Consider the following 24,174-nt stretch of genomic DNA (forward strand, 5'->3'; position numbering starts at 1 on the left):
TGAAGGCTGCAGCCCAAGTCTGCGCCCCGCCACCCTTGTGGGAGACCCAGATGGAGCTCCTGCTCCTAGCTTCAGTGGTGGCCTTCTGGGGAATGAACCGGGGGAGGGAAGATCTCTGTCTCTGCCTCTCTGGTGGCACCGCAGCTGGACACCGCAGGGAGGGAAGAGACGGGCTGAGACAGGGCTCTCTGAGAAGCCCCGCCAGTTCTCTCTTGGCCCTCAAGGCCAAGTCCACAGCTGCGACGGGGGATGCAGTTCCGGAAGAGCAGGCAGGGAAGACCTGGAGTTCCTGGTCACCAGAACTGTCACTGGGCTTGGAGCAGAGGGACAGAACTGGTCAGACTGGCCCCAGCTGTGGCACGAGGGACATACCAGATGGAAAAGGTGCCACAGCTGAGAGCAGAAAGGGGAAAGACTGTCAGAAAGCACGGAGTCACGCCGAAGACGCTAACGACGGATCCGAAGCTGGAGGGCGGTGGGATGGCTGCTCTTCCCAGGAAGAGGCACCAGACAGCCTGTGAAAGCCGGCTCGTGCCGGGTTCCACACAGGCCCTGGCACCAGCCACGTGGCCACTCCCTGGCACTCAACCCACCAAAGCCTTTCTGCGCCAGGAACAACCTCCCCTAGGCTCAGCACTTAGCACGCTGTGTAACGCCCGCGCGCACGCGTCTGCAAGCCCCCGTGTTCTGGATAAACCCCCGTGCAGGGTCTTCCACTTCATTTCAGAGTTGAAGTATTTTTCAAGAGACCTAAGAGAAACACCTCCAAAAAGTTTCCAGGGGACTGAACTTTAACCACATAAAGGTTACAGAACTCTGCTTCGCAGGAAAGTTAGAAAGTTCACATTGCTGCAGAAGTGATCTGGTGAGTGGCTCCCAAACCACCCACGCCAAACCAAACAGACCCCACTGCCACGCCCTGGGGTGCCGGGCTTCGGGCCCCCCGTTCTGTAGCTGCTTCTCCAAGTTCTCACACACGAGCAGACCGTGAGCGCTGGAGGGCGGTCAGGGAGCCGCGAGCACCTCTCCCTCGACAAGCTGGCTCATTCATGTGTTCACCGTCTCCGCAGAGAGCAAACCTGGCAGGGGGCAGGCGATGAGGCAAGGCCGTGGCAGCCCCAACCACCCGGGGATCGTGCTGAGCTCAACCCTGAACTCCACGGGCACGAGAGAAAGGGAGGACTTGCCCAACTCTGATAGTTGCACAGGGCCCACGAGGAGAGAGGACGTGGCCGTGCTGGGGGAGGCCTTGCGTGCTGTCCTCAGACACCAGGCGTGCTGTGGGGCACGAGCGTGGGCACAGCACGCAAGGCAGCTGTTTGGCATTTCCCTACTGTCAGGCCTCAGAGCGAGTAGGAGAAAAGAGAAACCATGTTCATTTTCCGTTTCTACGGATGTGAGTCCCCAAGGGCAAACAGGCAAAGACCTGTGGTTATCGAAAACAACTGACCTGGGGCTGGTGCTGTGGTGTAGCAGGTAAAGCTGACGCCTGCAGTGCTGGCATCCCATATGGGAGCCAGTTCGAGTCCCAGCTGCTCCACTTCTGATCCATCTCTCTGCTACAGCCTGGGAAAGCAGCAGAAGATGGCCCAAGTCCTTGGGCCCTTGCACCCACATGGGAGACCTGGAAGAAGCTCCTGGCCCTGGCTTTGGATCGGCGCAGCTTTGGCCATTGTGGCCAACTGGGGAGTGACCCAGCGGATGGAAAATCTCTCTCTCTCTACCTTTTCTTCTCTCTCTGTGTAACTCTGACTTTCAAATAAATAAATAAATAAATCTTAAAAAAAAAAAAAAAGGAAAACAACAGATTTGTGGACAACAGACTTGTGGGTGAGCCTGGCTGAGGTGGCCACCTGCCCGCTGCCCAGTTCTCTGCCGTGAGCTCGGAGCCCCGGACTGATTTCTTCCACGAGGGGCGTGCGGAACAGTGATGGCAGAGCCCCCGCAGAGCGGCGCTGGCTGGGCAGCCCCCGCTCACTGCACACACACACTCCAGCACTTCGACTCCACGCAGCAAGGGAAAGCAGCCTAAATGACTTGTGAAACATATTGATCGCTATTTCTGGAAACACCGGGCCGCAGAGACACTGCCCATTAATAAGATCTGTGCTCAGAGCCAGACAACTTAGTTGCATTTTTACATTGAGGTCCCACAGGAGGAACCAAAAGCATGGCTGCCCTGAGAGGTAAAAAGGTTACTTCGCTTTACGGCTTTCTGATGAGGCGAAGACACAGACAGCACAGTCAGTCATGTTTGGCCTAAGAAACCACGGACACCAGTCAAAAGCTTCGAGAGCACAGTTTTGGAGCAGCAGTTTTAAAGGTTACCTCGGCGCGGGATCAATGAACAGTTACTAGCAGAAAAGAATATTTAAATGAGTGCTATCCCCTTAAAACAATTACTCCAGAAAGGCTTCCACATCTAAAAACAACAGTCAGCTCCTCTTGTAGAATTCCCAAAGTAATCAGAGAAATCAGTCATGGCAAATTCTGTTTTTCCTATGTGCACAGAACATGGGTTTTTTGTTACACAATTCTACAGCTGAATTTCTCACTGCATGCCACAGAAATGTGTGCCTACATACACGACGGAGTGCTATGCTGGTGCACGGGAGAGGACAGCGGCCTGCTGGCCACGTGCACGTCACCGCGTGCCACAGTGACGCTCGCAGGAGATGACACGCGACAGTCAGTCCCAGCTCTTCTAGCGGACTCAGACTCTCCGGGACGCAGCAGTGTGTGCGAGGCAACCAACGTAACAATGAACGAATGAACAACCAGAACCTGTCACAGACAGGACAGGCTGTGCAAAGCACTGTTCTCCTTCCCTCCCGCGTAGCTCTGCCTGGGAACAAGGCGGGCCCTCCCACTCTCACACGTGCACTGGGGAACTGAGGCCTGAGCCAAGCAGCGCTCTCCAACAGGCCAGATGACTTCCAAGCAGATGCTTGGGGGCCAAGTCTTTACCTAACAGCCCAGGTGACGAGCCTCCTGTACTACCACAGCAATCAGGAAGAACTGCTGAGAAAAACCATTCTAATAGTTCCCCTCACTGTTCCTCTTGCGCGACGTCTGAGAGGGCTCTTAAGGAAATGGCTGACAGACTCAAAGCTAACTGGCAGGTTCAGCACCGTCTGAAAGGCAAAGATATTTACAGCAACTTACCTCCGTCGTCCACGGGCCTTTTCTGCACTCCATAGCCATACACTGAGGGGTCGACGAGAGGTGTGGAATTATTCAAGTGAGGAATTGAGTCAATTTTAGCAGCAATCTACAGAGAGAATCAGATTCAAACACTCAGTAACAAATCACAGCTCTGTCTCCGGGGGAAGACAACTGTCCTGGCTAACGGGCGCGATCCCATTTTCCCGACCTACATCACAGCACGGTGACGTCACCAGATGAACGCGTCTCAGTGCTCAGCGAGGCTTCCTTTGGCCTTCTAATTGCGTCTTTAGAATTCAATACTCCCGGGCCGGCGCCGCGGCTCAATAGACTAATCCCCCAGCTTGCGGCGTTGGCACACCGGGTTCTAGTCCCGGTCGGGGTGCCGGATTCTGTCCCGGTTGCTTCTCTTCCAGGCCAGCTCTCTGCTGTGGCCCGGGAGTGCAGTGGAGGATGGCCCAAGTGCTTGGGCCCTGCACCCCATGGGAGACCAGGAGAAGCACCTGACTCCTGCCTTCGGATCAGCGCAGTGCGCCGGCCGCAGCGGCCATTGGAGGGTGAACCAACGGCAAAGGAAGACCTTTCTCTCTGTCTCTCTCTCACTGTCCACTCTGCCTGTCAAAAAATAAAATAAAATAGAGAACTCAATGCTCCCAAAGACTCGCCTTGTACAGGTCAGGAGTGTTTCTCAGGAGCACACTGCAGGCAGCTGTGTCAAAGTGAAGGGACGGGCAGGCCTGCTTCAGGGGAACTCTGTCCAAGGGGTCAGCTCCTTTTTTTTTTTTTTTTTCCATTTAAAAAAAGATGATTTATTTATTTATTTGAAAGGCAGAGTTACAGAGAGGCAGAGGCAGAGAGAGAGAGAGGTCTCCCATCCGCTCGTTCACTCCCCAAATGGCCGCAACGGCCAGAGCTGCACCCATCTGAAGCCAGGGCCACGAGCTTCTTCCTGGTCTCCCATGCAGGTGCAGGGGCCCAAGGACTCGGGCCATCTTCCACTGCTTTCCCAGGCCATAGCAGGGAGCTGGATCGGAAGTGGAGCAGCTGGGACTCAAACCGTGCCCATATGGTGGCGGCTTTACCCGCTACACCACAGTGCCAGCCTCTCAGCTCCTTTTGAAAGTATTCCCTTAAGCCACAAATTCCCCCAAGAACACTGCAAAGGCTCTGCTTGCTCAAAAGTGACAACTCTTTAGGGATATACCCATCCTTGTGACTTTAACGTCCACAGATGATGTGACCTACAGATACAGAGAACGACAGGCTGCTTGTCACAGGAGTGTCCAAACCACGGCAGAGCCGACTCTTGTACTGGAGAAAGGGAAATACCCCTTGGGAACTAGTTCAGCCTTTGGTCTTTGCTACCAAAGATCCGCACATAGCTCTGAACAAACTTCCCCCAAAAGCCCGATGGTCTGCAGGACCTAACTTACCCATCACTTTGTTCTTCTCACAGGAACTAAACGGCCCCAGTTACGGTCAAAGACAGTGTACGTGGGGAGGGGGAGGGGTTGTCAAGGGGGCAGCCAGCACAGCTGTCCCAAGAGCAAAGTCCTCAGTGCTGGGGCTGAGGCCATCCAAATGTGTCTGGACACTTCAGAGGCTTTTTGACCAAAATAAAGCATCCTAAACAAATACCAACCGAAGGAGATCATGACAGCAAACCAAACACAGGCGTCAATCCATTTACTAGTTCTGCGATGGCGGGCAGGTCTGTTCTCTCTGCAGAAGCCCCCGGGTGTAACACCACTGGCTTCAGTTTTTGACAGGATAATAAAAGACCCCAAATGCAAAGGAACTGAGACCAGAGAGCACTTCACAATGCCAGGGTGGTAAAGCACGGAGATCTCCCTAGCCAGCACCAAGAACCCACTGCATGGGCTCTGGGCAAGACAAGCAGGCCCTGCTCTCCTGGAGTCACAGGGCAAACAAGGCCGTCAATAACCGGATCAGCTCAGCAGAAAGGCCCTGAGGCAGAAGCAAGCTCAGTAGGTTGAGCTTGGAAGACAGAAGTCAACACTGCTAGAATGGACGGAACCACGCGCAGTTCCTGGAGAGCTTACAGGTCAGAGTAAGGGGCTGGGGTCCTGTGGAAAGGCTGATTTTCACGGGGGGGCGGGGGGGGGGGCGGGGGGGTGCTATGGCGTAGCAGGCAAAGCTGCTCCTGTGATGCCAGTATCGCATACGGGCGCTGGTTGAGTCCCGGCTGCTCCAGTTCTGCTCCAGCTCCCTGCTAACGGCCTGGGGAAGCAGCAGGAGATGGCCCAAGTGCTTGGGCCCCTGTGCCCGTGGGAGACCCGGAAGAAGCCACAATACGTCACAATGCCAGTCCTGACCACTGGCTTTTGTAATGAAGGCACCGCTGGAAAATCACCAAACTGGCCGTGGTGGCCTGTGCGTGTCAACAGCACAGCTGAGGAGCTACCCAGGGCGGACACAATGCCAAGGCCTACCTATAACACTTCCTGCATGGACCGTGAAAGACAAAGTCTGCCCACCCCCTCACTGGGCTAGAGAGGACACAGCCTGGACGGGCGCTGCAGAAATCAGTTTTATTCTTCTAGTAAATAATTATAAGCTGGCCTGCTGTAGAAACCCACCTCCGCTGTGCACGCCCAGGGCAAGGATTCATTTGCTCTAAAACAGAACACAGCACACATCTTGCCCAACAGCCTCCTCCCGAGGACCTGCAATGCTGCCTGTTTGTTCGGAATGAGCCTGTGGGGCTGGCTACTTGCTTCACTTGCCAAAGCTGCCCTGCAGGGCACAGCCGGTAAAGGGGCAGACCCTTCCATCTCACACGGCAGACAGAGCACGAGGGCTTCCAGCACCGCTGGCCAGCTGCTTAGTTAAAGATGACCCAAGCACTCCTAGCAGACAGTGAAGACGACTCAACGCACAGAGAGGGGGTAAAGGGGCTTATGATTCCCAGTGGAGTCTCCAACCACTTGTTATCACAAACTCTGCTCCTAAGCACGACCTGCCCCCCTCCGCCTTCTGATGATGCTTCTGGCCTTCCAGACTTTTCCCTTTCCTTCTAAAGGAGCTAAAATGCACTTGAGTCCTTGGCCTCCCTCACAATTTATATGGTAGTTTCCTATCTTGCTGGGATGTCACTTTCTCCCCAAAGCCAAGGTGCTGGAAGTATTAGAACAGCCCCTCCGTGCCCTGAAGAAATCAACAGGAATTCCTGAGATGAGACTGAGGTTTTCAGGAATGTTCTTTTCCTTTTCTCTCTCACTTCCTTTCTTCCTTAATTCAAAGACAGAGTTACAGAGAGAGGTAGAGACAGAGAAAGTTCTTCCAACTGCTGGTTCACTCCCCAAATAGCTGCAGTGGTCAGAGCTGTGCCGATCCAAAGCCAGCAGCCAGGAGCTTCTTCTAGGTCTCTCACGAGGGTGCAGGGGCCCAAGGACTTGGGCTGTCCTCTGCTGATATCCCAGGCACAATAGCAGGGAGCTGGATTGGAAGTGGAACCGGGACTCAAACTGGCACCCCATGGGAGGCCAGGGCTTTATTTAACCCGCTGTGCCACAGCGTCGGCCCCCAGGGATGGTCTTAATTCATGCTTACTTCAGTCATCTCTAATTTGGGAAAAATCTCCAGGAGGGGTAGCACTGCAGGCAGCCAACTGCACTGGAAGGCTGGCTACAGAATGTTAATAAGTTACCCTTACCACATGCACACCATGTACTGGCACTACAGGATACATTATGCTACAGTCTACTCTAAGAAAAAATTGTATGCCTTTGCCCTTACAAATGCAACTTTGTTCCAGGAAATCATTTTAAATATCTGAGAATTAAAACTGAATGAGCGCTTCCCACATGCTAGGCACTGTGCTAAGTGTATTTTAAATATGCTATGTTACTCCTTACAATGATTCTCTAGGAGGGTGGCATTATTTCCATTAATATTTTTAAATTTACTTATTTATTTGCAAGGCAGAGAGTCAGACAAAGAAACAGAGAATGCACTCCCATCTGCTGCTTCACTTGTTAAATGCCTGTAATAGCCAGGGCCGGGAGTCAGGAACTCAATCTAGGTCTCCCACGTGGGTGGCAGGTACCCAACTACTTGATCCATCACTGCTGTCTCCCAGGCTGTGCGTTATCAGGAAGCTAGAACGGGGACGTTGCTGGGACTCAACACAGGCATTCTGATATGGGATACGGGCGTCCCAACCAGTGTCTTCAACCGCTGGGCCAAACACCCACCCAACTACACTTCTTGCAAGTTTGTTTGTTTTTATCTGAAAGGCAAAGACAGCCAGTGAGCACACTTCCAGACATTCGTTCTGCCCCCCCCCCCCCCCCGCACCCAAATACCCACAACGGCTGGGGCTGAAGGCTGAACCAGGCTGAGCCAGAAGCCAGGAACTCCACCAGGGCCCCTATGTGGGTGGCAAGGACTTGAGCCATCACCGACAACCTCACAAGATGTTCATTAGCAGGATCACAGCTGGATCTGGACTGGAGCAGGACTGCTTTTGGATGCAGGTGTCTCAGGGGCTGATTAACTGGGGACCCCAACCCTCTATTTACATTTTAAGAGAAGAAAAACAGGCTCAGAGAAGCCTGTTGTGCCCAAAGTCACTTTTTTGGTTTGTTTTAAAGACTTATTTATTTAAAAAGCAAAGTTACAGAGAGTGATAGAGATAAGGAGGGAGGGAGAGAGGGAAGGAGGGAGGGGGAGAGGGGGAGAGGGGGAGAGAAAGGAGGGAGCTGGATTAGAAGCTGAGCAGCCAGGATTCTTACGCACCCATATGGGATGCTGGCACGTTGGGAGGCAGCTCAACCCACTGTGCCACAACACTGGCCCCAGTCACCCATTTTCCAAGTGGCAGAAACACCTAGGCACCCCTGGGCTGGTGCTGTGGCGAAGCGGGTAAAACTGCCGCCTACAGTGCTGGTATCCCTAATGGGTTCCTGTTCGAGTCCCAGCTGCTCTACTTCTGATCCAGCTCTCTGCTATGACCTGGGAAAGCAGTAAATGATGGCCCAACTCCTTGGGGCCCTGTGTCTGCATGGGAAGCCTGGAAGAAGCTCCTGGCTTTGGAACGGCCCACCTCTGGCCATTGTGGCCATGTAGGGAGTAAACCAGCAGATGGAAGAGCTTTCTCACTCTCTGACTCTGTATAACTCTGCTTTTCAATAAATAAATAAATCTTACAAAAAACAAAAACAAAAATAAACAAACAAAACATAAACGGAGGCCCCTGACTGGAGCAAATGCTCGTAACTACTAAGCAAACTCCCCTTCCTCCCCCGATGCTTTCTTAACCACATCTCAGTTCCCAAGGCTTAAACTTAATGGCGGGTGATTCCCGGTGTCCCAAACAGCAGCTGCTCATGGGAAGGAAGATACTATCCTCAGTCCCCAGTGGCGTGGGCCACAGACAAGCGTCACTGAGGCCAGGCCACTCCAACAGCGCCAGGGCCACTGCAGCCCGCGTCTCCCAGCACGGCCTGGAGGGGACCGCCGCGCAGACTCTCCCCCACAAGACTCACTCCCTTCCCTTCCGAGGGCAGGCAAACGGGTTATCTCACTACCTGTGCTATTTTAAGCACAGTGATAGATGGAAAATAAATCCACGCCACAGACACTTAGCCTCCACTGCCAGAAGTTAGCAAAAACGGGGAGGGGGAGGGGAGCACTGGGCCAGGGATCAGTCAGGAGTCCTGGTCTCCAGCCAGCTCTTCCAGTGGGTGACCTTGGACAAGACCCTCAAGGACCCTGCTCTTCGGTGTCTTCACCAGTGAAGCGCGAGGGCAGACAAGCCCCGTGTCTGCCGAGGAAGAACACACGGGCAGCCTGGGGCTGAGCACGTAAACTTACACATCCGCCCGCTGCCCTCACAGCCATCTCCTGTGTACGGCAATTTTCCACTTAGGACCCTGGCTTAGTTTCTTTTCTTTCTTTCTTTCTTTTTTCTTTTTTTTTTTTTTTTGGATAAGCAGAGTTAGACAGTGAGAGAGAGAGACAGAGAGGAAGGTCTTCCTTCAGTTGGTTCACCCCCCAGATGGCCACTACAGCCGGTGTGCTGCACCGATCCGAAGCCAGGAGCCAGGTGCTTCCTCCTGGTCTCCCATGCAGGTGCAGGGCCCAAGGACTTGGGCCATCCTCCACTGCCTTCCCGGGCCACAGCAGAGAGCTGGCCTGGAAGAGGAGCAACCGGGACAGAATCTGGCGCCCCGACTGGGACTAGAACCCGGTGTGCCGGCGCCGCAAGGCGGAGGATTAGCCTAGTGAGCCACAGCACTGGCCGTGGCTTAGTTTCCTTTTAAAAATTACTCTAAACATATGTACATTTTATAAGGTTAAGCAAATAGTAAACTGAGGGTTTACTGGTATGGCAAGGAAAGATCATAGAGCTGGTACACAAACCATACAAGTTAGAAACTGAATTTTCCTCAGTGTACATTTTCAAGACTAAAATTCTCTGACAACAGGTTTTACCATCGAAGTAGTTAACTTCATAAATCCAAGAATGTCCCATTTAAGGACACCCCGACATGGTCACACCTATTGTAATTTCACACCAAGCAGAAGCAGGCAAAGCCACCCGAACACCATATACCACCTGTGGCCACTCTGGATCTCAACCCTCACCCCCGCACGCCCAGGCAGCAGGGGCCCAACTTTCCCAGAACGTCTGCTCTGCAGCCACCAGAGAGGCTCCGCCAGGGAGAATACACAAGTGGGGCAGAAAGTTGGCTCCCCATGGCAGGAGGGGACGGCATGCGGCCAGGAGAGCAGAGCCCGGCAGTGAGCAGCGAGTCCCAGGCCTGGCCTGCTACCTAGACGCTGCGCAGGAGGCTGTGTTTTGTCAATCTGACGGCACCGAAGGGCCTGAGCCTCACTCCTGCCGGATCTGGAGCAGGTGAGCCTAGAACCGTATCCACAGGGTTACCACAGGTAACAATGTAACACACCCAGGATGACAGGGGCACAGCAAGAACGCAGAAGTGCTTGCTATTTTAACCTTTCATTGAATAACAACAACACAAGAAGGTACATGACCATACGTTCACAGCTTGCTGGATTTTCATCAACTCCGATGCCTATACAACCAGCACCGGACATCTGCCTCGTACCTCCTCGAGGCACCACCCACCCCCAAGCGTAACCCCCTAATGTCTCATATCGCGCTACTGTTAGCAAAATTATCATCATCAACATATTCCACATCACAGACGATGAGATGAAGGTGAGGCTTCGAGTTAACTGTAACTGCCACCAGACGGCAACACCTGCTGAGAACTCTGTGGCCAGCAACAGAGAGAACACAAATGAGAACCCTTGCCTGGCACCCGGCACAACATGGGCTGAGTGAATGACAGCTATTGTCACCAGAGAGGAGGCCCTGGCCGACTCTGCCCTATTTACTGGCTTTCTCCACAACAAGGAATTCTACGACAATGGAGGAAGACGCCAGCTCTCCTCAGAGGCTGACAACCTCACTCTGCCCATGCTCGGGCACAACCAAGTACTCCGTTTCTCGTTGGAAAGTACTTTATAAACCACCTCGAAACAGCATAACCTCACTGAGGAAGTCCCCGTGGGCACCATCCACCTCCCTGGCCCCCGTAGAGTCTTGAGGGGTGGGTGGGCAATCTGTACCTTTAAGACAAAAATTCCTTAAGAGGTCCATTTTCTTAAGAAGTAATGTTTTTGTTTTTGTTTTTTTGACAGGCAGTTAGTGAGAGAGAGAGAGAGATAAAGGTCTTCCTTTTTCCATTGGTTCACACCCCAAATGGCCGCTACGGCTAGCGTGCTGCGCCGATCCGAAGCCAGGAGCTTCCTCCTGGTCTCCCATGCAGGTGCAGGGACTCAAGCACTTGGGCCATCCTCCACCGCCTTCCTAGGCCACAGCAGAGAGCTAGACTGGAAGAGGAGCAACCAGGACAGAACCGGCACCCCAACCGGGACTAGAACCCGGTGTGCCGGCGCCACAGGCGGAGGATTAGCCTAGTGAGCCGCGGCACTGGCCAATAAGTAATTTTTTTTAAAGATTTATTTATTTGAAAGGCAGAGGTACACACACACACACACAGAGAGAGAATCTTCCATCTGCTGGTTTACTCCCTCGAAGGCTGCGATGCCCTGGGCTGAGCCACGTCAAAGTCAGGGGCTTCACTCAGGTCTCCCAAGCACTTGGGCCGTCTTCCACTGCTCCCCGGTACAGTGAGCAGGGGGCTGGCTCAGAAGCCGAGCAGCTGGGACTTGCCTGTCACTCATGGGATAGCGCTGACCGTAGGTGGGGACTTTAACCTACTGAACCACAGCGCCGGCCCCACGGTCGTCTTCAAAAAGTCGAAGAAAAATTCCCCTCATGCACACACAATGCTTGGCATACAGACGGTGCTCATTACACACTCACTGCCTCTAGAGTGGGCGCAGAGAAGCCCATCTGCAGGCAAAGCTACGGCGATCCGCTGGGCTCGTGGCGGCAGTGCCGGTCCAGGCGGGTCCCCACCACAGGCCCTCCTACGAGCTGCCCGTGGGCGTTATCTCCTGCGGTCCACTGAAGCCCACCAGTGTCTCTTCAACACGTTGTTCAACAATTCTGCTGCTGTCCCCCGCTGAGGGGGAACAAGGAACCAAGTCTGCAAAATGTGAAGCCGTCGGTTCGACAACTACTACATGAACCAGGCACGGCCCTCAGCAAACACCCCCTTTGGCTCGGTATTTTAATAAGAAATGAGAATGACAGCCCATCTGGTGGCTGAGAGGATCTAATTCTGAAACAAGGTGAAAACCAGTCACAAACCAGTCTGCTACTCCGTGCAGGGCCCAGCACCAAACCAAAGGCCACGGGAACGCAGCAGTTCCTCCAGTGATGGGAGCGCTCGGAACGGCATCGCCACTCCCACCAGCAGCACTCAGGCCTTGCAGATGACTTCTAAGCATCTGGCACTAAAACAGAAGTGTAGTTCACAACTCTGAAAGATGCCCTGGCCAATCTTTCCCAGGTGTCTCTATAATTAAAACTCCAGATGCAGAACATCTTCAGCTGGGACCATCCCAAGGTAGAGTGACAGGGTACAGGACTGCCCAGAACGGCAGGGGCAGGGGAGCTGGACCGGACGTCCACTGCAACCAGATGTGATCAGGAAGCGACAGAAGCAACATGACCAAGCTGCTCCGGAGGCGGGTGGCTAGCCTCGCACTCAGGACACGTGCACCCCACGTGGAGCCTGGGCTTGACGCCTCGCTGGTGTGGACTCGGGAGGCAGCAGTGACGGATGGCTCAAGCGAGTGGGTTCCTGCCACCACCTGGGAGACCTGGACTGCCTTCTGGCTCCCAAGTCCCAGCGTGGTCCAGTCCCAGCCATTTGGGGAGAGAACTGGCAGATGGAAGATCTCTCTCTCTCTCTCAAATAAAAAATTCTAAAGCTCTAGTCAGGGGGTTGGTGCTGTGGCGTAGTGAGCTAAGCCTCTGCCTGTAGTGCCGGCATCATATATGGGTGCCAGTTCAAGTTCCGCCAGCTCCAATTCTGATCCAGCTCTCTGCTATGGCCTGAGAAAGCAGTAGAAGATGGGTCCCTGCACCCACATGAGAGACCTGGAAAAAACTCCTGGCTCCTGGCTTTGGATCAGCGCAGCTCCAGTTGTTTGTGGCCATTTGGGGAGTGAACCAGCGGATGGAAGACCTTTCTCTCTGTAACGCTACCTCTTAAATGAATAATATCTTAAAAAATTCCATGTTTTTTAAAACTATTTATTTATTTGAAAGCATTACAGACAGGCAGAGAGAGAGAGAGAGAGAGAGAGAGAAAGGTCTTCCATCCGCTGGTTCACTCCCCAGATGGCTGCAATGGCTAGAGCTGCAGCAATCTGAAGCTAGGAGCCAGGAGCTTCTTCTGGGTCTCCCACGTGGGTATAGGGGCCCAAGGACCTGGGCCATCTTCTACTGCTTTCCCAGGCCATAGCAGAGAGCTGGATCGGAAGAAGAACAGCCAGGACTTGAACCAGCGCCCATATGGGATGTCGGCACTGCAGGCCGGGTCTTTAACCCACTGTGCCACGGCGCCAGCATCCAAAAATTCTATTTAATAAAAAAAAAAAAAAAAAAAAAAAAATCTAGTCAGACGCAAATGCTGAATGTTCATGGGTTTAAAGTGTTGCGACTGTTCACTTCCTCAAGTTTGCCCATAGAATAAGATTCAGTTTCTTTTTTGTTTTTTGTTTTTTTTTGACAGGCAGAGTGGACAGTGAGAGAGAGACAGAGAGAAAGGTCTTCCTTTTGCCGTTGGTTCACCCTCCAATGGCTGCCGCAGTAGGTGCGCTGCGGCAGGCGCACCGCGCTGATCCGAAGGGAGGAGCCAGGTGCTTCTCCTGGTCTCCCATGCGAGTGCAGGACCCAAGGACCTGGGCCACAGTAGAGAGCTGGACTGGAAGAGGAGCAACCAGGACAGAATCCGGTGCCCCGACAGGGACTAGAACCCGGTGTGCCGGCGCTGCAGGCGGAGGATTAGCCTAGTGAGCCGCGGCGCCGGCCAAGGCTCAGTTTCATGAAAAGAGGGCACTAACTTCAGCCAACTCACTCTTACTGAACCCTGCACTTAGAAACTTATTTGCCCAAGAGCTCTTCTTCATGGAGGACCTACCACAGCTTGCGATCAGAAGCTAGCAAAGGCCAACCTGGCCCAAGGTCATCCGGCCACCGGCAGGAGGCACAGACCTCCTACTCTCCACCCGGACTTCTCTGCACTAGAAATTAGATGATGGGCTCACAACTGGAAAAGAATCAGGACCAAAGCTGCTCATTAGACATCCCAACCTACACCAAGGAAGTGGCAGTGAAGGCAGCCCAGAGTCAACGGCGCCTGTGTGGGGCAGCAGCTACTCCTGCCGACACTGCCACACAGGAAGTGGAAGCAGTGTGGCCACACCTTTCCTAGAAAAGCTGGAGTCTCAGTTTTTCTGCCAACCACTCTAGTCTCCGAGAGCTGGCACCGAGTGGGTCAAACAGAGGACGCCTGCAGACCCACTGTAACCTGCTCCAGCCCACGGGCTACCAGTCTGGAACTGTGGTGGAGGTAGCTGACAAAACAGACTTCAAAGCTTGCTAGCACCAAGGGGCTGTCAGATGGTAAGATGAGAAGTCTCAGCTACTGCCGGGGAAAGCCAGAGGCATCCAGCAGAATACACAGCTCGTTTACTATCTACTCTTCAATACCAAACACAAAGTTCAGCATTAACATGTGGTCCCCCAGGTGGGCTCAGTGGCACACCCAACGCTCTTCAACAAGGACTCGCCCTGAGCAGGGCGCTGTACTGGGTCCCCCCACAGCAAAGCTCCGGGAGCGGCCCATGGGCCTCCTGCAGCCCCTGGCTGCCTTCAAGTGTCTGAGGAAGCTCGCATGAGCCTGCAGGCACACGTCGGCCCCTTGTGCGACGCTCACCTGCTCAACCACGGCTTGTACACAGCAGTCTCAGTGAGTGCAAACTAAGCATCTAGACCAACCAGCACGCTCACCTTTGCAGGAGTCAAAAAACATTAACAACTGGGCAAAGGCACAAATCTCTCCAGGTGTAGCCAGTAGCCAGTCAACGCAGCTTTTCTCCCCCACTGTTAATGGCAGACGCACAGTGTTCTCCTAACACTGTAGACAAAGCATCTTGCACTGCTGAAGTCCCACACGGGCCCAGGGGATCCGACAAACATGCCAAGTGCTCAGGTTCAAAGCGAGAGCAGCAGCAGCGGAGGCTCCACACCAACCCCCACCCTCCCCCACTCCCAAATGCCAGTAGACAGGTTCCAGGCTGGAGAATCTGTGAAAAGGCCACTTCCTATTGACTCGGCAAGGACTTCCTCGTACCCGTTAGGGCCTGAGCCACTGCGTGAAGCTCCATTCCTACTTGATTCTAAATGAGCAGAATCCTCTGGCGTTGTGCAATGCAGAGGCGCTGGCTGGGCCTGGACCGACACAGCAGCTTACTGTCCTACAGAGCTGGGGGCTGGCATGCTCTCCTCTCGAGGTGAGGCCTGGCGACCGCTGACCGGCTTGTGAAAGGCCGCTGGGCACCAGCAATGCTCTGTGGTGGCACACTGACCTGTTCCCACGCGCCTGCTGGTACCTGGTGACAGACACAACTACACGAGCAGCAGACTTGCTGGGAACTTGCAAAAATACCTTTAGAAAAACTACACAAAACGAGCCACAGTTGCACCTACTCATCCATTATCGCAGTGGGATAGCCTGCAACCCAGACAGTCAGGAGACAGGTGCAGAGGCCTATCTAACCTGGGCACACGTCCCACTAGTACTAGGAGGCCCCTGTTCCCTCCGCACAAGTTGAAGAAACACTTTAGTTTTGCTACCAAGCCTGTAACTCTGCAGAACTAGCCGTGTCTTTACTTAACGTTTGTTCGTTTTCATTTTATGTGGAAAGCAGACACACAGAGCGAGCTACCCCCCCATCTGGGGGTTTACTCCTCAAATGCCCAAAACAGCCAGGGCTGTGCCAGGCTGAAGTTGGGAACCGGGAACTCCAACCAAATCTCCCAATGGGTAGCAGAGACCCAACCAAGTGAGCCACTGTCTGCTGCCTCCCGTGCCACACAGCAGCAGGAAGCTGGGCTGGGAAGCGGAGCTAGAACTTGGATGCAGGTGGGTTGACGTGGGATGAGGGTGTTCCAAGTGGCCCCTCCCTGCATGCTTTTAACATGCCGCAGATGCAGCTCCTCAGCAACGGGACCGAGTCGGACCACAATCCTGCTCCCTGCGGCACGGCGTCCATGACCCATGTGTGCCCGACACGAACTTGCTGGACTCCAGACTGCTGGGAAAACATTTAAATCGTACACAACATCTTCAGATTCTCTTTTGATCAGAGGGACCGCACAGCAACAACTGATTCACTTTGTTGGAAAGAGGCCAAAGGCTACGCAAAAAGGCTCCAGGGTGCCACAGGGACGCTCCGTGGATTAGCTGCTGGACGCCACGCGGCAGCCTGGACAGACACTGCAGGTTCCAACCACTCAGACTCTGCTGGACACATTGAGCACGCCGACGCCTCACTGCTCCCTAACAAACCTGTAAGGGCTCAAAGACTGGCTGCTGCTTATGAAGACACGTAAGAGAAGAAAGAGCTTTGAAATCATTCACACAGAGAAACGCAGTCTTTTACTTCTATTTACGTGGGGGAAATCACATCTGTGCAACACGCTGTGCACACAGCGGTGAAGCCGAGTTTCCTTAAAGATGCCCAAACGACATGGGAGCCTCTGAGGTCAGCCCTACCATAAGGCACACAGTATCACGGATTTCTAACACTCCACTCTTGTCCACCGCCAATCTGTGGGCTGCACCTAAAATTACACACAGACCTGTCTTCTCCTTCGGTCCTTAAAGGCCGTCCAGTCCTTGGAGAAGTGTGGACCTCCGGCTGCTAACACCAGAAGGCACCCACCTGCGGCCCTGTCTCCACCGGCTGATTCCTGCTCCGGCCAAGGGCGTAGCTCAGAGCCGAGCACAATTCCGGGGAGGTTTTCACTGCTAACAGTAAACACCCCTGCTTCAACAACCCACATGAGGCCAGCGTACGACAGAGGGGCTCCCTCCCGAGCAGGCTGTCCAAGAACACGAGTTCTGGAAGCGCGGTCTTCGCAATAGTTCAAACCACAGGACCCGGCAACCCGAGGACCCGGGCTCCGTAGGGCGGGACTAGGCTTCTTCCTGGACACAGCAGGCCAGCACGGTGACTGCCACACATCAGCACAGCATTGCACACTTGTGTTACAGCCAGAGAACAGGTGCAGGGCCCTGTCCCGAAGAGGAGCAGAGGGGCGCCGGAGGGCGTGTCTGTCCATCACAGCCTGCGGGCGGCTCTGGACACTCACTACCGCCCTGCTTGGCACCTAGGCAGTGAGGACCACTCATCAGGTAAGATGCCAGGCGGGACCAGAGGCTCGGAGAGATCCGACAGAACGTCTCCAGGAGCACGGGTATTTGGACCAACAGTGAGTATCTGGGAAACGGGTAGGGCTCCCTCCCTCGGACACTGGGAAGAGATGGAAAGTGCACATCCTGAGGCGACCTTCTTCTAACACAGCGAGTCCTGCGGCTGTCTGTCCGGGATCCAGCAGTCAGTAGTTACAGCCCAACCCTTAATACCATCAGCGCACGCACAACCACACAGCAAGACACAGTCAGACGCCAGTCAACAGAGCAAGTTCCCGTATCCCGGCTACCTTGTCGGTAAGCCTGACACGAGACGAAGACGCCTGCCAGGAGACAAGGAACCGCCGGCGGCAGGGCCCACGCTCGCTCTCCGGGGAAGCGTGCAGCCGCTTGCAGAACTCTGTCAAAATGCACGACCAAGCCCCACGGTCAGGGTGAGCCCCGGTCCTGTTCTCGCCGGCAGAGGAAGCCGGCTGACACGCGGGACTGCCAGGGCCCGGGGCCCCCCGCCCCCAGAGCACCCTCGGTTTCTTGCACTCCACCCTCCAAGCATGGTTAAGTCAAAAGACGGCCTCTTCCGAGCCTCAACAAGCTCCCGGGCGGCAGACGGCTGCCGTGCGTCCGTGCCCGGACCCTCGGCGGGAGCTCCCCAGCCCCCTGCCCCCACGACCCTCAGCCCGGCCGCGGGGGCGCCACGGGCCGAGCGCCCCGGGTAGCTCCTCTCCCGGCGGCTGCAGGCACCTGGGAGACCCGCCCGACGAGGGTGGGCCCGAGCCTCGCGGCGGCGCCTCGGCCCCTGGCTCCTCCCCGCCGCAGACGCCCCACTGCAAGGCCAGGCCCGGCTGAGGCGTCGGCCCCGGCGGCCTCCCGCCCCAGGCCCGACCCCCTCCTCCCCGCCCGGCCCGGCCCCGCCTCGGGCTCTCGTGCTCCCGCCGGCCGGCCGCCCCCGTACCTGCCGGACCCGGTGCAGCGCGTCCACGAAGCCCTCGGCCTTCATCCCCACCGGAGCACCTTGCCCCTGCACCAGCTCCGCCATGACCGCCCCCGCCGCCGCCGCCGCCGCCTGTCGGCTCCCCGGTCCGGCCTCCCGCTCCGCTCGGGGACCCGTAGCCGGAAAGGGAAAAGCGCCCCACTTCCGGCGGAAGGGAAGCCGGGACGCCCGGTGCGAGGGGAGCCGCGTCTGCGGGGCGGGGTCTGCAGAGCACGTGACCGCGGCCCGGGCGGCGCGGGGGCGTGGCCGCGGCGCGGGGGGCGTGGCTCCGGGGCGCGACCCCGCCCCGCCCCGGGTGGGAGCTGGTGCCGGGCGGACGGCGCTGTGGCCGCAGGCCCCCGCGGCTCGGACGTGGCCGTGGAGACGCTCAGGGAGGAGGGACGAGGCTTTCCTCTGCAAGCCTCCCCCCCCCAGGAGGCGGGCTGCGCTGGAAACCCGGCCCCTGGGGCGTCCGAGCTGTGGGCACCGAGCGCTGGGCACCGGCCGGGTGAGCGCAGAGTGAGGTATGGCGGGCGCGCGACGGCGGCCCGGGGGTGTCCGGGGACCCCCGGGAGCCGGCCGACGGCCTCCGACACACGCCCCTGCGGTCGGGACCTCACTGTGCCCCCGCCCCCTGGGTCGGAGCGCATTGCGGGGTTGCAGCAGTAAATTTTTTTAAAAGAGTGACTAGATACATAGTTTGCTTTTATCTATTTGAAAGGGTTACAGAGACAGAAAAGGAAAGACAGAGGTCTTCCATCCGCTGGGTCACTCCCCAGATGGCTGCAACGGTCCGAGCTGAGCCGACCCAAAGCCAGGAGCCAGGAGCTTCCTCCGGGTCTCCCACGCAGGTGCAGGGGCCCAAGGACTTGAGCCATCTCCTGCTGCTTTTCCAGGCGCGTTAGCAGGGAGCTGGATCAGAAGTGGAGCAGCTGAGACTTGAACCCGCGCCCATATTGGATGCAGGACTGGGGATTAACCCGCCACGCCACAGCACAGGTACAGGTTTTTCAAAGCAAAGCAAAGTCCAGGACTACACTTGAGCCTTGGAAATGGTTCTTCTGGGGCCTGGCGCTGTGGCATAGCAGGGAAAGTGGCCACCTGCAGTGCCGGCATCTCATATGGGCACCAGTTCAGGTCCCGGCTGCTCCACTTCCGATCCAGCTCTCTGCTGTGGCCTGGGAAAGCAGTAGAAGATGGCCCGAGTGCTTTAGCCCCTGCACCTGCGTGGGAGACCTGGAGGAAGCTCCTGGCTCCTGGCTTTGGATCAGCGCAGCTCTGGCCGTCGTGGTCATCTGGGGAGTGAATCACTGGATGGAAGACCTCTCTCTCTCTATCTCTCTCTCTGCCTCTCTAACTCTGCCTTTCAAATAAAATAAATAAATAAATATATATATATATATATTTTAAAAGTTGTTCTAAGTAAGCAAACAAAACCCAAGAGAAGTAGCAAGGCCTGAGTTGGACACCCTGCTTGTTGGCAGCAAGTCCAAGTTGGCCTGCCTGTCTGGGTTAACACAGTTGCTCCCGTGTTTAATGTGTACCAAGCCCTCTGGTGCCAAGGGGTTGGGTTTTATGATGGCTGCGTTGCTGAGCGTTTTTTACCCGTCTTGAGTTGGGAAGGAAGACGGGTGCCAGGCTGAGGAAATGAGGGAAGAGAAGCCATTGACTTCTCTCGATGACCCCCACCCGCCGACACTGGGGAGCTCCGGGCCGGGGGAAGAAATCCGAGAAAGCTCCTGGCCGATCGTCGAAGTGCACTTTTTGGTGGTTTTCATTAATGACCTCACTTTCGGACTGTGGGTTCCTTTAGAGCAGACTTTCTCATTTTCCTCTGTAAAACCTCGAGTTGGACACCTCGTAGATGCTTCCTTGGGACTGAAAAGTGCCCAGCTGGGACAGGTGTTGTGGCGTAGTGGGGTAAGCCCCCTCTTGCAATGCTGGCATCCTGTATCAGAATGATGGTTCACGGGTCCTGGCTTGCCCGGGCAAGGCACCAAAAAGATGGCCCAAGGCCTTGAACCTCTGCCACCCATGTAGGGGACCCAGAGGGAGTTCCAGGCTCCTGGCCTTGGCCTGGCCCAGCCCCAGTCATTCTGGCCTTGAGGAGGACAGTGGATGGGAGATCTCTCTCTGTCTTTGTCACTCTATCTTTCTCACAAATAAATCTTTTTAAAAAGAAAAAGCAAGAAAAATGCCAATTGGAATGATTTCTGGATTATGGCATAATAAAAGAATTTGGCAAAACTGTGAGAGTGAAAATGATCAGTTTCAGGCAAATGTTTCAACCCACCCAGTTGGCTGAGTGGTCGTTAACACGCTTCTATGAGGCAGGACCGTAACAACACACATGTTTGTTGCCCGGTCTGGCGTGTGGAGTGTTTTAGCTTTGTCGATGTCAGGAATATTACATCAGCCTTCACAAACAAGGAATGCTGATGTAATAATCACCCAGTATCAGTGATATTTCTGTTTTAAGTGTTTTTTTTTTTTTAAAGATTTATTTATTATTTACTTGAAAGTCAAAGTTCCACAGAGAAGGAGAAGCAGAGAGAGAGGAGAGGTCTTCCATCCACTGGTTCACTCCCCAGATGACCACGACGGCCAGAGCTGAGTGATCCAAAGCCAGGAGCCAGGCGCCTCCTCCTGGTCTCCCATGCAGGTGCAGGGGCCCAAGCACTTGGGCCATCTTCCACTGCTTTCCCAGCCTACAGCAGAGAGCTGGATCGGAAGTGAAGCAGCCAGGTCTCAAACTGGCGCCCATATGGGATGCCAGCGCCTCAGGCCAGGGCTTTAACCTGCTGCACCACAGCCGGCCCCAAGTGTTTTGTTTGTTTGTTTGTTTGTTTGTTTTATAGTTTGAAGTGGAAGATGTTGGTTCTTCCATATTCCAGCTGGTTTTCCCATGAACGTAAATAGTGTGAACAGGGTTCTTGGCCCAAATGCAGGGTACATTCCAAGGTTTGGTCCAGAGATCAGAGTACGGCTCAGTGGGAAGATAGGGTTCTGCTTCCCCATCTTTTCCTGGACAAGGAGCCAGACCTGGTCAGGTTCACGGTTACGTGTTCGCACACCCTGGGTGGCATCATTGTTGCACTCCCCCCATTGCCTGTAAGTCTCTGTATAAGAATTTGCTTTTTTCTGGCTTTTCCTCAAGACTCAAACCTCCCCTGAGGCGGGGCCGTGCTTACCTTGTTCGTGGCCCGCTCAGCACCTAGCACAACGCCTGACGCCTGATTTTTGCCTCCATATTTGTGAAATGAATGAATGAGAATGATTTTACCCAGAGAGGATAAGGCGAGGCTTTCAGAGGCTAAAAGAAAATTCCACATCCTGTGGTTATGACTTACGAAGCCATAGCCTGCCTGAAGGCTGGAGAGGATCACGGGAACTGGTGACGCTGAAATGCCTCTCAGACGTCGCCAGCTGGGAGCCGCCTGCAGAGCGGTGCGGACAGCCCAGACCACGCGGCAGTAACAGATCTTAAGTCTGCAGCTTCCAGTGTAGGCTGTGTCTCCTGCTGCGGGAGCATCTCTGGTGCTTTGTGCCTCTGCCACGTGTGGTCTCTGCTCTTCACCGCCGGCTGACAGAGCTGACCTTGGTCCTGTCCGGAACCTCAGACGTCAAGGAGAGAGAGGCAAAGCGCGGACTGGCTGGTGGCGCTTCTGCCTCCGTGATGGGCACTGCTCACTTTCCCTGGCCGCAGGACGTCGCATGGCCACGCCTGCTGTCTGTAGAATGCAGAAGAAGGAAGCACACGGTGGCTTTTGAAGCTATTGCAAGGAAATGACCCGTGGCGCCTCATCTTATGTCTGCCTGGCCAAAGTAAGCCCTGGCCACGCACCGCCCAGGGGGCAGAGAAACGGAACCCACCTCCCTGGAGACATAGCCAGTGGTGTTGAACAGTCACGTAGTTTCCCAGGGAAGCGAAGAGGCTACATGGGGCATGTTGTACAGTGGGGAAGACTTGCATCACTCAAGTCCTTGTGAGTGGAGTATTCTGTTCATTTAATTGAATTTTATTCATTTGAAAGGCAGAGCAATTGAAAGAAAGATAGATTTTCCAGCTGTGTTCCACAGCTGGGGCTGGGGCTGGGCCAGGCCTAAGCCAGGAGCCCTGAACGCCACCTGGGTCTCCACGTGGGTGGCGAGGACCCGAGTACTTGAGCCGTCACTGCTGCCTCCCAGGGTGCCCGTCAGCAGGAAGCCGGATCAGAAGTGGAGGCAGCATGTGACCCCAGGTGCTCTAACACGGGATGTGGGTGCCCCTAGAAGTGGCCTGACCGGCTGTGCCGAATGCCCGCCCCTGTTCTCCGTTTCGAGATGTTTGCAGCTCACCACTCCCAGTCTTTCCCAACGTCGGGCCTGCTGGACTCTCCTTTTCAGACTAAAGAGCAGGTCAGCATACGACCTCCAAGTGTAAAAGTAGAGATTTATTAAGGATCTGCAGTGTGACCAAGTGCTAAAGACACTCCCTGGAGGATTGGAGTGATGTGATCATTATCAAATGGTGATCTTATTTTGTAAGACGTATTTATTTATTTGAAACAGAGAGGGAGAGAAAGAAAGAGAGAGGTCGATCTTCCATCTGCTGGTTCACTCCCCAAATGGCCTCAATGGGTTGAGTCAGGCCAAAGCCAGGCGGCAGGAGCTTCTTCCAGGTCTCCCATGTGGGTGCAGGGGCCCGAGGACTTGAGTCATCTTCCGCTTCTTTCCCAGGCCATTAGCAGGGAGCTGGATTGGAAGTGGAGCAGCCGGGACTTGAACTGGGATGCTGGCACTTCAGACAGCAGCTTAACCCACTGAGCCACAGCGCCAGTCCCTGAAATGTCTATTTTAAATCTTACCCTTTGCACGGGAGCTCGGAGCCTGTGTGTCCCCAACCCAGTGCCAGGCCCAGCTCGCCCTGCTGTCAGGGTCGCCCCGGGCTGAGGCCTTGTTTTCAGAGCTGTAGGACCCAAAAAAAAAAAAAAAAAAAAAATCTTACCCTGAGAGTGATAAGTTAGCAGCTACCTTAATAGAGTATATATGCATGTGTATATATAGGTGGATACCCCAAAAAGTTCATGCAAAGTGGAATTTAAAGATATTTATTCTGGGGCTGGTGCTGCGGCTCACTCGGCTAATCCTCCGACTGAGGCGCTGGCACACCGGGTTCTAGTCTTGGTTGGGGCACCGGATTCTGTCCTGGTTGCTCCTCTTCCAGTCCAGCTCTCTGCTGTGGCCCAGGAAGGCAGTGGAGGATGGCTCAGGTCCTTGGGCCCTGCACCAGCATGGGAGACCAGGAGGAAGCACCTGGCTCCTGGCTTCAGATCAGTGCAGCGCGCCGGCCATAGCAGCCACTTGTGGGGTGAACCAACGGAAAAAGGAAGATCTTTCTCTTGTCTCTCTCTCTCTCTCTCACTGTCTAACTCTGCCTGTCCAAAAAAAAAAAAAAAAAAAAAAAAGATATTTATTCTGGTGCAAAGATTTTTGAAATTATGGATACAAAGGATTTTGAAATTATTATAGATTCCAAAATTTTTCACACCAAAATAAAATTGTTTTAATTCCATTTTCATGAACTTTTTGAGTCCCCTTATGTCTGTGTGTCTGTGTGTCTGTGTGTGTGAGAGAGAGAGAGACAGAGAGGGAGAGAGAACCCCTGACTCCACTCTTGCCCTACTTCACAGAGGCGCACTACATGCGTAGGTCCCCAGGAAGGAACATGGTGTATCAGGACCACGCTTGTCTCGTCTGTCCTCACATTTGGTTAATGATGTAGCTGCTTGTAGAACCCTGGATCGTACATCATTCCACAAGACAGCACTGAAGGCCTCACCCATAGTCTTCTAGCATCCAGTGTATTCGGGGATGCTTTGTGGAGGAAACTGAGGTACAGTAAATCGCACATATTGAAAGTATGAAAACTCTGAAACTCCAGGCACACATGTGTGTGCACACTGACACAATGGGGATTCAAAGAGTTCATGGAAAGTGGAATTAAAGGATAAGTTTGTGGCGCAGTGGGTAAAGCCACCATCTGCGATGCTGGCATCCCATTTGGACAGCAGTTTGGGTCCAGGCTGCTCCACTTCCAAACCAGCTCCCTGCTGATGGCCTGGGAAAAGCAACGGAGGATGGCCC

General features: G+C 54.6%; 1 protein-coding gene and 1 long non-coding RNA gene across 4 annotated transcripts in view; one reads left to right on the plus strand and one right to left on the minus strand.

Moving 5' to 3' along the window:
• The window catches only part of FUBP3 (far upstream element binding protein 3), a 49,797-nt gene extending 31,628 nt beyond the window's left edge, over window positions 1–18,169 (minus strand). For both annotated transcript variants that reach the window (XM_062207372.1, XM_062207371.1), the window contains exons 1-2: window positions 18,031–18,169; window positions 3,166–3,271 (exon numbers count right to left, since the gene is read on the minus strand). In XM_062207372.1, the coding sequence (XP_062063356.1) occupies window positions 3,166–3,271; window positions 18,031–18,114 (190 nt within the window). In that variant the 5' untranslated portion in view covers window positions 18,115–18,169. The remainder of the gene's footprint in view (window positions 1–3,165; window positions 3,272–18,030) is intronic.
• A 216-nt stretch (window positions 18,170–18,385) lies between these two features.
• Window positions 18,386–23,183, plus strand: LOC133771467 (uncharacterized). Of its 2 annotated transcripts, XR_009867574.1 has the most exons (4): window positions 18,386–18,572; window positions 18,945–19,047; window positions 21,206–22,034; window positions 22,150–23,183. It is a non-coding gene; the product is annotated as an uncharacterized LOC133771467 (long non-coding RNA). The 2 variants fall into 2 exon arrangements; XR_009867575.1 differs by lacking the exon at window positions 18,945–19,047.
• Window positions 23,184–24,174: the final 991 nt, after the last annotated feature.

The sequence above is a fragment of the Lepus europaeus genome, chromosome 12 (genome assembly GCF_033115175.1).
Source record: "Lepus europaeus isolate LE1 chromosome 12, mLepTim1.pri, whole genome shotgun sequence".
In the NCBI taxonomy this organism is placed as follows: domain Eukaryota; kingdom Metazoa; phylum Chordata; class Mammalia; order Lagomorpha; family Leporidae; genus Lepus; species Lepus europaeus.